Source organism: Trematomus bernacchii, unplaced genomic scaffold, assembly GCF_902827165.1.
Source record: "Trematomus bernacchii unplaced genomic scaffold, fTreBer1.1, whole genome shotgun sequence".
Classification (NCBI taxonomy): domain Eukaryota; kingdom Metazoa; phylum Chordata; class Actinopteri; order Perciformes; family Nototheniidae; genus Trematomus; species Trematomus bernacchii.
In genome coordinates, this window is record NW_022987763.1 from 247,718 (window position 1) to 261,043 (window position 13,326).

Here is a 13,326-nt window from a genome sequence, read left to right on the forward strand (position 1 = left end):
TAAGCAGCAGCAGCGGAATGTGTGGAAGTGTTTGCAGTTTGATAACAAACTCTACATGAACTTTTCTGAGGATTTATCTCCTAAAACAAACAAAAACTGCCCTTTTTTATCTGTTTGTCTCTAAGCCGTTCTGCTTTAACGAATCCTCTTCCTCCATGAATTCAGGGTTTAATCCTGCGAACTGTTTGCCACCTCCAATCTGGCTCTTTTCTCCGGTGGATATCCTATTTTTCCAGCTGGAAATGAGGCTTAAGTGACGAAGGAAAGGACGAGCGAGCCGAGTTTGACCCTTGTTAATGTGAGCTGCGGTTTAAGAAGATCCACGGAAGGAAATAATGAGAATTTAAAAAATGTTTCTGTGGATTTTACTGCTTTTACTTTGGAGTCCTGAAGGCACCTGTGGAAATGGTGAGTGTTAATTATAAATGCTGATTATGTATGTGTTTTGATCTACATTTATACAAGTTAAAACTGTGGTTGAATGTGTGGGTTACTTTTTTGTTAAATTAACTTTACAATGCAAAACTCCATTAGGAATATTGCATTTTTAGGTTTGATAACCTTTCAAGAGAATCTTTACTTCTATAAAAACATTTTAAAACATATAATGAATCTTAACTAGCCTCCCTTTCATTCGGCATACACCTAACGTGCCAAGCAGCACTTTATCTAGAGTAATAGCCACTTTTGGACTGTTATACCTGTAGCCTCTTCTAGTTAAAATGCACTGCAGCGGGTTGTTTTTGAGCTGCATGAATCAGTAAACAACCTTAAAATATAATTTATAAATTGCTTATTAGTGCATAGTATGTATGCCGAATTAACCAGGAGACTCGTTATGAAATGATAGTGAGGGATACATCTTTGTCATTGTAAAGAAAAGAAACAAAAAAGCACCATTTTAATAATGTTTGTTTTTCTCTAATGAAGTTTGGTGTGAGGACTATCCGCAGTTAAACAGCTCTCAACTGTTACTGAGGGAACATGTGGGAATGTGAGCCTCACACAGCCCTTATTATCACACCAATTACAGTCAATCAATGTAATTATCCCTCTTTGTTTATGACTCACTGCGACCTTTCAATAACAACACATCTTTATTGTTGGCTTCGAGTTTGTGTTGCAGCACAAATGACAGAATAGAGCAGGAACATACAGAACAAGGACAGGACAGAATGACATCAATTATAAATGGGTTCAATTCAGTAAACAGGTCTCTGAACTTTACATGTTGACACCTGAATGTGACTTTTTTGACTTCCACCCTTCATGTTGTGACTGTGGATGAATGTCATTACAAACCACCTGCAGTGAGGAGGTCAAAGGTCACATGACCTTCACCTCGGACTTTTGTAGAAAAAAGTTACAAAGGATAATAAAGAAAACAGATAAAATAATATAATAAAACATTAAAAATACAATTAAATGAAGACACAAACAGCATGGTCACTCTGTGTGTTTGCAGCTGCAACACACACACACACACACACACACACACACACACACACACACACACACACACACACACACACACACACACACACACACTGAGCAGCTGCAGTTGTTGTCAGTACCAACACTGAGCTGTGTCTCAGTTCTGTGACAAATTACCGAGGAAAAACTTAAAATTTCAACTAAGCTGTTAATGCTGCTATCCCACAATGCATTGCACTGAGGACACATGCACGATGTTAAAATAATAAGTAGATGGAGATGTACCAGTGTGTTGATGCAACAAACAAACGCTCACTCAGTTTCTAATTATACCAATTAAATCTCCCCTTTTTAGAAGATATATTTATGTTGTTATGACACATTTTATAGAATCATTCAGTTTTTACCAGAATTAAAACAAACCCTTTTATCTTTTACAAAATCAACATTATTTGTATTTTCCTTATATTCATATCTTTTTTTTATCTCAATGCACAAAACGATGGCATCACCAGCTCAGTGTTTAATGTGTGACGTCATCGTTGGAGGGAAATGATACCCTTTGAGGTCATGAGTGGAGGGAAGTGATGTAACCGCCAGTTGGTGGTCGATGACATCATCCCTCTCTCTGTGATGAGGCGTTCACGGGACGTCAGAAAACTTTGGGACGCTTTATTTTTTTGGAATAGAGAAACTATGAATGAACTTCGCTTCAAATCAGAGACACAGGATGTCAGGATTTAATACATTTAGACTGGAGCTCTCTTTAGTGCACCATGCAGTCAATAGTCAAATTAAATATGTAGTTACATTTCATTTCACTTGTTAGACGCTTTTATCCGAAGCGACTTACATACATTCAGTACTGTGGACAATCCCCACAGGAGCACTTTGGGGTGAAGTGTCTCAGGGACACAACGACATGCTGACTGCAGTGGGACTCAAATTTGCTACCCTCTGATTCGAAGATCAGCACACTAACGCACCAACCCACTGAGCCACAGCCTACCTGGTCCCCTAGTTCAATCCCAGATTTACAATTGAGGTTATGAACATATTGTCCTTAAAGGTGGGGTAGGTAATTTTGGAGAAACCGGCTCGAGATCGCTAGAATGTGAAAATACACAACCGGAGAAAATCTGCCCCTTCCTTACAGAGCCCCTCCTCCAACACACACGAACGCGCACATGACCAATGAGGGCACGAGATAAGTCTGTGCACAGATGGAAGGCTGACAGGCAGGTAGGCCATCCAGTTACTTTAGCCGGGCCGGCTCAGATGATTGGTCGTGCTTTTTACAGTACTACAGCTTCCACAGATGATATTTATTTATGGATTTTTTGTCAAAGCACTTCAGATATTCATTGCTATCAGGATGTTAAGAGCATTCCATGGAATATAACAACAAGTGTATCTTGAGCCGGTTTCTCAAACTTACCTACCCCACCTTTAAGTGAGTTTAATGTTATGAATAGAATCCTTTATTGTCATTATACAGGTACAATGAGATGAGTAGAGCTAATCCTTTTTTTTTAAGGTGCCATCAAACAAACAAACGAGATGTACAAGAAGACAACATCCAAACAACAAGCATTCATACTTCAATACGCAGATGCAGTTAAAGTGCAGGAATATATCTGTTTATGTTGAATACTGTTGGCTTGTTAAATATTGGTCCTCGTTGATTTTGCAAACGAAGCTGCTGTGATGCAAGAACACTTGAAGCATTACCGAATTGTAAACTGCAAAGCTTTGGATATATATCATTTCTAATGTCCACCACAGTGTCTCTGGAGAAGAGCTGATTATCCCCCCCTGTCGCCCCCCCTCAGGTGTGATCTTCACGAAGCACCCTGTGAACCAGACGGTCTCTCAGGGGAACGCGGCGCGGCTGGGCTGTGCCGTCCAGGGTCTGACGGAGCCCGACATCGTGTGGATGAAGGACGGAGAGAAGCTGTACAGCACGGACCAGATGTTCATCACTCTGGGAGAGCAGCACTGGGAGACCTACCACAGGTGCTGCCTCATATCTACATGAACCTATATATATATCAATGAGTCAGACCATTTATACATTGATGGGAAAGCAAGATCATCTCAAGAAACTCGGGTCTGATAACTGAAAGTCCCAAAGCTGCTTCAAAATGAAACTCCTCCACTTGCTTAAAAGTCCTCAAGCAACGTTATAATCAAAGTCAGAAAGCTGCTACCAATACAAGTCCTCATGTTGCTTCAAAGTAAAACATCTGATAGCTGATGCATATTACATTTCCTAAAGACATTTCAGAATAATAATCCTTTTGTATTGTCATCACGTCGTACAGGTTCTAGTAACGAAACGGTTCCTCTGCATTTGACCCATCCTAGAGTTAGGAGCAGTGGGCTGCCATTATGTACGGCGCCCGGGGAGCAGTGTAGGTGCCTTGCTCAGGGACACCTCGGTAGCTTGAACTGAACTGGTGACCTTCCAGTTGCCAAGCCAAGTCCCTATGGACTTCGCCACCACCGTCCTGGAGTTACTTTACAGGATAAGTCCTAAAGCTTCTTCAAAACAAAACTCCTCCACTTGCTTAAAAGTCCTCCAGGTGCTTCATGTTAAATGCTAACTCATTCCTGTGTTCAAGGACTCATCCATTCACCACTCAATTACAGCGTGTTTATCTGCACTCTGAGGTCATCTGGTTTCCTTTGGAGAGTCCTCTCCCTCAGATCCTACGTGTTAGTAGCTTCCTGTTAGCTTCAGATCCTACGTGTTAGTAGCTTCCTGTTAGCTTCAGATCCTACGTGTTAGTAGTTTCCTGTTAGCTTCAGATCCTACGTGTTAGTAGCTTCCTGTTAGCTTCAGATCCTACGTGTTAGTAGTTTCCTGTTAGCTTCAGATCCTACGTGTTAGTAGTTTCCTGTTAGCTTCAGATCCTACGTGTTAGTAGCTTCCTGTTAGCTTCAGATCCTACGTGTTAGTAGCTTCCTGTTAGCTTCAGATCCTACGTGTTAGTAGTTTCCTGTTAGCTTCAGATCCTACGTGTTAGTAGCTTCCTGTTAGCTTCAGATCCTACGTGTTAGTAGTTTCCTGTTAGCTTCAGATCCTACGTGTTAGTAGCTTCCTGTTAGCTTCAGATCCTACGTGTTAGTAGCTTCCTGTTAGCTTCAGATCCTACGTGTTAGTAGTTTCCTGTTAGCTTCAGATCCTACGTGTTAGTAGCTTCCTGTTAGCTTCAGATCCTACGTGTTAGTAGCTTCCTGTTAGCTTCAGATCCTACGTGTTAGTAGCTTCCTGTTAGCTTCAGATCCTACGTGTTAGTAGCTTCCTGTTAGCTTCAGATCCTACGTGTTAGTAGTTTCCTGTTAGCTTCAGATCCTACGTGTTAGTAGCTTCCTGTTAGCTTCAGATCCTACGTGTTAGTAGCTTCCTGTTAGCTTCAGATCCTACGTGTTAGTAGCTTCCTGTTAGCTTCAGATCCTACGTGTTAGTAGTTTCCTGTTAGCTTCAGATCCTACGTGTTAGTAGCTTCCTGTTAGCTTCAGATCCTACGTGTTAGTAGCTTCCTGTTAGCTTCAGATCCTACGTGTTAGTAGTTTCCTGTTAGCTTCAGATCCTACGTGTTAGTAGCTTCCTGTTAGCTTCAGATCCTACGTGTTAGTAGCTTCCTGTTAGCTTCAGATCCTACGTGTTAGTAGCTTCCTGTTAGCTTCAGATCCTACGTGTTAGTAGCTTCCTGTTAGCTTCAGATCCTACGTGTTAGTAGTTTCCTGTTAGCTTCAGATCCTACGTGTTAGTAGCTTCCTGTTAGCTTCAGATCCTACGTGTTAGTAGCTTCCTGTTAGCTTCAGATCCTACGTGTTAGTAGCTTCCTGTTAGCTTCAGATCCTACGTGTTAGTAGCTTCCTGTTAGCTTCAGATCCTACGTGTTAGTAGTTTCCTGTTAGCTTCAGATCCTACGTGTTAGTAGCTTCCTGTTAGCTTCAGATCCTACGTGTTAGTAGTTTCCTGTTAGCTTCAGATCCTACGTGTTAGTAGTTTCCTGTTAGCTTCAGATCCTACGTGTTAGTAGCTTCCTGTTAGCTTCAGATCCTACGTGTTAGTAGTTTCCTGTTAGCTGCTTTCTTTACGGTGTGTTCGAGTGCAGCTTCTTGTCCGTGAATCAGACGTCCTCCTCACCATTTCTTTGAAGCTGGTTTGGTGTGTCTGGAGTCTCAGGTGTGTCTGGAGTCTCAGGTGTGTCTGGAGTCTCAGGTGTGTCTGTAGTCTCAGGTGTGTCTGGAGTCTCAGGTGTGTCTGGAGTCTCAGGTGTGTCTGTAGTCTCAGGTGTGTCTGTAGTCTCAGGTGTGTCTGTAGTCTCAGGTGTGTCTGGAGTCTCAGGTGTGTCTGGAGTCTCAGGTGTGTCTGGAGTCTCAGGTGTGTCTGTAGTCTCAGGTGTGTCTGTAGTCTCAGGTGTGTCTGGAGTCTCAGGTGTGTCTGGAGTCTCAGGTGTGTCTGTAGTCTCAGGTGTGTCTGGAGTCTCAGGTGTGTCTGGAGTCTCAGGTGTGTCTGGAGTCTCAGGTGTGTCTGTCTCTGCTCTGTTTGGTGGTTCAACAGCTCATAGACAGTAAATACAGGCAGCAGCTGTCGGCTTTGATGAATGACTCCTCTTCCTCTTCCTCCTCCTCCTCCTTCCCGTCAATCTAACCCCCCCCCCCCCCCTCATTATGTCCTGACTCTTTCTCCCAAGGACACATTCAGACACATTCAGACACATTCAGACACAACATTGTGAACATAATCTTAGTCTTGCATCAGTGTCAGTCTGTCCAATACTTTGCTTTAACATCCCTTTATTTCTTACATCATTATTATTTGTATTATTATCATTTACACCGGACAGAAGTATAAAACAATAATAAAATATAATGACCCTTTGCACATTAAAGCATATGAGGATGAAAGGACCGCTTTAAGATATATAATATAAAAGTAAGTTTAGCAAAAGGGTCAGGTTTGATCTCTGCAACGTTTTTACCTGTATTGGATGATGGTGATCTGCTTGATATGAACGCCTCTGACCAGCGCCTAAAGAGTCTACGCCTCTGACCAGCGCCTAAAGAGTCTACGCCTCTGACCAGCGCCTAAAGAGTCTACGCCTCTGACCAGCGCCTAAAGAGTCTACGCCTCTGACCAGCGCCTAAAGAGTCTACGCCTCTGACCAGCGCCTAAAGAGTCTACGCCTCTGACCAGCGCCTAAAGAGTCTACTGTGTACCATTGGGCCTTACGCTTTGTTACTGGACGTGGATATCGGGTACACTATTGCACTTTATATTCTGCTGCTGCTAATTGGCTGTCTTTTGACTTTCCCATTGGTTGGGTTTTATTTATAAATCTCTGCTTGGGTTGGTTCCCTCATCTCTGCTTGGGTTGGTTCCCTCTTCTCTGCTTGGGTTGGTTCCCTCTTCTCTGCTTGGGTTGGTTCCCTCATCTCTGCTTGGGTTGGTTCCCTCTCTCTGCTTGGGTTGGTTCCCTCTTCTCTGCTTGGGTTGGTTCCCTCTTCTCTGCTTGGGTTGGTTCCCTCATCTCTGCTTGGGTTGGTTCCCTCTTCTCTGCTTGGGTTGGTTCCCTCTTCTCTGCTTGGGTTGGTTCCCTCATCTCTGCTTGGGTTGGTTCCCTCATCTCTGCTTGGGTTGGTTCCCTCTTCTCTGCTTGGGTTGGTTCCCTCTTCTCTGCTTGGGTTGGTTCCCTCATCTCTGCTTGGGTTTGGTTCCTCATCTCTGCTTGGGTTGGTTCCCTCTTCTCTGCTTGGGTTGGTTCCCTCATCTCTGCTTGGGTTGGTTCCCTCTTCTCTGCTTGGGTTGGTTCCCTCATCTCTGCTTGGGTTGGTTCCCTCTTCTCTGCTTGGGTTGGTTCCCTCATCTCTGCTTGGGTTGGTTCCCTCTTCTCTGCTTGGGTTGGTTCCCTCTTCTCTGCTTGGGTTGGTTCCCTCATTCTCTGCTTGGTTGGTTCCCTCATCTCTGCTTGGGTTGGTTCCCTCTCTCTGCTTGGGTTGGTTCCCTCATCTCTGCTTGGGTTGGTTCCCTCTTCTCTGCTTGGGTTGGTTCCCTCTTCTCTGCTTGGGTTGGTTCCCTCTTCTCTGCTTGGGTTGGTTCCCTCATCTCTGCTTGGGTTGGTTCCCTCTTCTCTGCTTGGGTTGGTTCCCTCATCTCTGCTTGGGTTGGTTCCCCTCATCTCTGCTTGGGGTTGGTTCCCTCATCTCTGCTTGGGTTGGTTCCCTCATCTCTGCTTGGGTTGGTTCCCTCATCTCTGCTTGGGTTGGTTCCCTCATCTCTGCTTGGGTTGGTTCCCTCATCTCTGCTTGGGTTGGTTCCCTCATCTCTGCTTGGGTTGGGTTCCCTCTTCTCTGCTTGGGTTGGTTCCCTCTTCTCTGCTTGGGTTGGTTCCCTCATCTCTGCTTGGGTTGGTTCCCTCTTCTCTGCTTGGGTTGGTTCCCTCTTCTCTGCTTGGGTTGGTTCCCTCATCTCTGCTTGGGTTGGTTCCCTCATCTCTGCTTGGGTTGGTTCCCTCTCTCTGCTTGGGTTGGTTCCCTCATCTCTGCTTGGGTTGGTTCCCTCTTCTCTGCTTGGGTTGGTTCCCTCATCTCTGCTTGGGTTGGTTCCCTCATCTCTGCTTGGGTTTGGTTCCCTCATCTCTGCTTGGGTTGGTTCCCTCATCTCTGCTTGGGTTGGTTCCCTCATCTCTGCTTGGGTTGGTTCCCTCTCTCTGCTTGGGTTGGTTTCCCTCATCTCTGCTTGGGTTGGTTCCCTCATCTCTGCTTGGGTTGGTTCCCTCATCCCTGCTTGGGTTGGTTCCCTCTTCTCTGCTTGGGTTGGTTCCCTCTTCTCTGCTTGGGTTGGTTCCCTCATCTCTGCTTGGGTTGGTTCCCTCATCTCTGCTTGGGTTGGTTCCCTCATCTCTGCTTGGGTTGGTTCCCTCATCTCTGCTTGGGTTGGTTCCCTCATCTCTGCTTGGGTTGGTTCCCTCATCTCTGCTTGGGTTGGTTCCCCTCATCTCTGCTTGGGTTGGTTCCCCTCATCTCTGCTTGGGTTGGTTCCCTCATCTCTGCTTGGGTTGGTTCCCTCATCTCTGCTTGGGTTGGTTTCCCTCATCTCTGCTTGGGTTGGTTCCCTCATCTCTGCTTGGGTTGGTTCCCTCATCTCTGCTTGGGTTGGTTCCCTCATTCTCTGCTTGGGTTGGTTCCCTCATCTCTGCCTTGGGTTGGTTCCCTCATCTCTGCTTGGGTTGGATTTCCCTCATCTCTGCTTGGGTTGGTTCCCTCATCTCTGCTTGGGTTGGTTCCCTCATCTCTGCTTGGGTTGGTTCCCTCATCTCTGCTTGGGTTGGTTCCCTCATTCTCTGCTTGGGTTGGTTCCCTCATCTCTGCTTGGGTTGGTTCCCTCATCTCTGCTTGGGTTGGTTCCCTCATTCTCTGCTTGGGTTGGTTCCCTCTTCTCTGCTTGGGTTGGTTCCCTCATTCTCTGCTTGGGTTGGTTCCCTCATCTCTGCTTGGGTTGGTTCCCTCATCTCTGCTTGGGTTGGTTCCCTCATCTCTGCTTGGTTGGTTCCCTCATCTCTGCTTGGGTTGGTTCCCTCATCTCTGCTTGGGTTGGTTCCCTCATCTCTGCTTGGGTTGGTTCCCTCTTCTCTGCTTGGGTTGGTTCCCTCATCTCTGCTTGGGTTGGTTCCCTCATCTCTGCTTGGGTTGGTTCCCTCATCTCTGCTTGGGTTGGTTCCCTCTTCTCTGCTTGGGTTGGTTCCCTCATCTCTGCTTGGGTTGGTTCTCTCATCTCTGCTTGGGTTGGTTCCCTCATCTCTGCTTGGGTTGGTTCCCTCTTCTCTGCTTGGGTTGGTTCCCTCATCTCTGCTTGGGTTGGTTCCCTCTTCTCTGCTTGGGTTGGTTCCCTCATCTCTGCTTGGGTTGGTTCTCTCATCTCTGCTTGGGTTGGTTCCCTCATCTCTGCTTGGGTTGGTTCCCTCTTCTCTGCTTGGGTTGGTTCCCTCATCTCTGCTTGGGTTGGTTCCCTCATCTCTGCTTGGGTTGGTTCCCTCTTCCATCTGAAGAGAACGTCTATATGGCCTGCGCTCCCCAGATGTGATTCAGATGCTGGTTCCTAAAGTAAGAACAGAACTAGGAACAGAAGGACCTGAGACGATCACCTTGGAGGAACCCAGGTCCGTCTCAAAGGACAGAGAACACGACTCCATAGATGCGAGTGCTCGTGTGTCAACAATTGAAGTCGTTTTACATTTTGCCCGTTTTTAATGATTTTTAATAGTTTCTTTTATTTAGCATATTGACTGGCTGCCATTTCATGAGTGTTTCCCAGCCGTCTCCTCTCCCTGTGACTTTGTTCACGCCGCCCTCTGGGACAGGTCGCTCTTGGAAAATAGATTTTAATCTCAATGAGACTTTTACCTGGTTAAATAAAGGATATATATAAAAGCCAAAATATTTATTTGAATTAAAATATATCTTACAGTATAATAATATTAAATGTACAATCTTGATTAAAGTTAGCAGTTTTTAAAGTAGTATTTTAGGGCATAAATGTACAAAACTGTTCATTCATTTTTCAAGTATGAAAGGGTGTATTCAGTGTTTCATATAAAACGTTCGTACCCAGCTCTACGAGAGGCGATGGAAGTTTTCTTGGTTTCAGTGTTTGTGACATAACCTTAAATGTACAAAGTGAAATCTTGATGACACATATTGTAGATCAATCTGAGTGAAACCTGTTTAGTCGGCAGGTGTGGACACGCTGTATTAATACGAGTCATCAGTGACTCAGACACCACGAGGGTTCAGCAGCTCAGAGGCCTCGGCTCTGACGGCTGATTCTGGATCAGCAGTCTTTATTTAAACAGCCTGAATGCTGCCTGAGAATCTGACCTCAGATCTGTGCGGCTCAGCCAGCTTTACTCTCACATTCCTGAAGGAACAGAAAAAGGGAAATTGGAGGTCAGAGGTCACTTTCCAGCTTCCTGAAGTTACTCCTGATCTGAGACCTTTAAAGACCCTCAAGAAGGCAACAAAGATATGATGTGAAACAGGAAGTTAGGTATTGTTCAGCAGAAATCAGGGAGGAGATGAACAACTCTCAGAACTGGTGATACGTTTCTTGGAAATACCTGGAAAACTAATCCACTAAAGAAATGTCAATAAAGACGAAACATATCAATCAGTCCACTAATAACTACGAGGGGTTAGCCCTAGTTAAGTTATCACATGTATAATTCATGTAGTAAGTAATCATTATCATGGTGTGACCTTAGGGACCATGAGGTACTTTAGTACGAAATAATGATAGAGAGGAATAATGTATTTCTTTGGTTAATGAAATGTATCTGACGTGACTTTACAAATCAGGATGTTTTTACAGACGAGCATAAAAATAGTGTGTGAGAGAGAAACTCCCTCTGCAGACCATTGACATGCACTAAAACCTATAGAACACACTACTTTACTCAATTATAAGATGTGAAGCAAACTGTTCCTAATATTTAATCCCATTTACACGGTTTGTTTTTGCAGCATTTAAAGGGGACCTATCATGCAAAATGCACTTTGTGATGTCTTCTCTACATCAACATGTGTCCCCGGTGTGTCCCCGGTGTGTCCCCGGTGTGTCACCATGTGTCCCCGGTGTGTCACCATGTGTCCCCGGTGTGTCCCGGTGTGTCCCCGGTGTGTCACCATGTGTCCCCGGTGTGTCCCCGGTGTGTCACCATGTGTCCCCGGTGTGTCCCGGTGTGTCACCATGTGTCCCCGGTGTGTCCCCGGTGTGTCACCATGTGTCCCCGGTGTGTCACCATGTGTCCCCGGTGTGTCCCGGTGTGTCCCGGTGTGTCCCCGGTGTGTCACCATGTGTCCCCGGTGTGTCACCATGTGTCCCCGGTGTGTCCCGGTGTGTCACCATGTGTCCCCGGTGTGTCCCCATGTGTCCCCGGTGTGTCCCGGTGTGTCACCATGTGTCCCCGGTGTGTCACCATGTGTCCCCATGTGTCCCCGGTGTGTCCCCGGTGTGTCCCCATGTGTCCCCGGTGTGTCACCATGTGTCCCCGGTGTATCCCCGGTGTGTCACCATGTGTCCCCGGTGTGTGTCCGGTGTGTCCCCATGTGTCCCCGGTGTGTGTCCGGTGTGTCCCCGGTGTGTCCCCATGTGTCCCCGGTGTGTGTCCGGTGTGTCCCCGGTGTGTCCCCGGTGTGTCCCCGGTGTGTCCCCGGTGTGTCACCATGTGTCCCCGGTGTGTGTCCGGTGTGTCCCCGGTGTGTCCCCATGTGTCCCCGGTGTGTCCCCGGTGTGTCACCATGTGTCCCCGGTGTGTCACCATGTGTCCCCGGTGTGTCCCCGGTGTGTCCCCATGTGTCCCCGTGTGTCCCCGGTGTGTCCCCGGTGTGTCCCCGGTGTGTCGGGGAACTCACGCAGCGCCAGGAAATAAAACCCTCTCTCTTTTCCTCCGTACCCAAATCTCTAAAAACGGGGGAACAACGGAGCTGATCCAGATTTGCGTCCGATATGACGTAATATCTGAAATGTGGACCCCACGGCCCTATCAGAAACGTTGCTATCAGAAACAATGCCCGACTGTTTTGGACGTAATATGGTCGGTGTTTACATTAGCATGGCTAACACTCAGAGCTAACCTGTACTGGAGAGCATGTGTGTGAAGAAGCAGGAAATAAAAAGGAACTCACCTTGTGGTATAACCGGCAAGAGAGAAAGCCTTTGAGCTCCATACTGTTTCAGAGAGAATCCTTGATAATCCATGATATGGTGTTTCATCACGGCAGCATTTAGTTCAGACAGTAGCTGCCGGGTCCCCCATGAGCTCAGACCCCTCCTCTTTAAAGCTTTATACCCCAAATCATCACTTTAGAAACAGGAAGTGAAATAGAGGGATATGAGGCATGGCTAGAATGATCTGTTTGGTGTTTGGAGCAAAACACTTCAGAGACATGTTTTTTATATATGTGTATATATCTGAGACCTATGCTATTGGCTAGAGATAGCATGATAGGTGACCTTTAAGATGTCTCTGGTCTGGTTGAAGATCTAATGCTTCCTATTGATTTGTGTCCACAGTGTGAAGTCGGTGCAGCAGCAGGATGCGGGTCAGTACTGGTGTGAAGTCGAGTCCAACGGCCTGACGTTCTCCTCTGAACGCGCCTGGATCACAGTGGAAGGTGAGGACCCTGAACGCACCACCTGTGTCTAATTACAGCATTTGAAGTCTCCTCTTATACTGCATCTGTGTTTTCCTTGGCTGTGCCGTGACCCTGAACACATCTCCATGATTATTCCCTGCGCTGTGCCGTGACCCTGAACACATCTCCATGATTATTCCCTGCGCTGTGCCGTGACCCTGAACACATCTCCATGATTATTCCCTGCGCTGTGCCGTGACCCTGAACACATCTCCATGATTACTCCTCAGTCTGATCTTCTTCCCCCTCCAGGTGTTCCTCACTTCGTCCAGGAGCCGCAGGACGTGGCCACGTTCCCAAACGTTCCCTTCAACCTCACCTGTGACGCGGTGGGCCCCCCCGAGCCGGTGGAGGTGTTGTGGTGGCTGGGGGGGGAGCAGGAGGGAGAGCCCAGACCCTCACCCTCTATCCTCCATGTACCAGGTCAGAAACACTCCTGATTTAAAGGGTTTTTAAAACATGTGGCAGTGGCTCAGTCAGTCGGGGCTTGGACTGGGAGCCGAAAGGTCGCCGGTTCAAGTCCCCGAACAGACCTGAATATGGAATGTGGACTGCTACTTGGAGGGGTCCCAGTTCACCTCCTGCCCTGCCGTGGTGCCCTTGAGCAAGGCACCGGTGCATAGCTGCCCACTGCTCCTAGTAATAGGATGGGTCGCAGAGTGTGCTCTGCATGTGTGACGAATA

At 46.8% G+C, this 13,326-nt stretch overlaps 1 protein-coding gene across 1 annotated transcript in view; it reads left to right on the forward strand.

Annotated features, from left to right (window-relative positions):
- Window positions 1–10: 10 nt before the first annotated feature.
- The window catches only part of tyro3 (TYRO3 protein tyrosine kinase), a gene marked incomplete at its 3' end in the record, with an annotated part of 26,883 nt that continues 13,567 nt past the window's right edge, over window positions 11–13,326 (forward strand). The window contains 4 exon segments of the mRNA XM_034148354.1: window positions 11–408; window positions 3,267–3,450; window positions 12,521–12,621; window positions 12,895–13,065. Of these exon segments, the coding sequence (XP_034004245.1) occupies window positions 351–408; window positions 3,267–3,450; window positions 12,521–12,621; window positions 12,895–13,065 (514 nt within the window).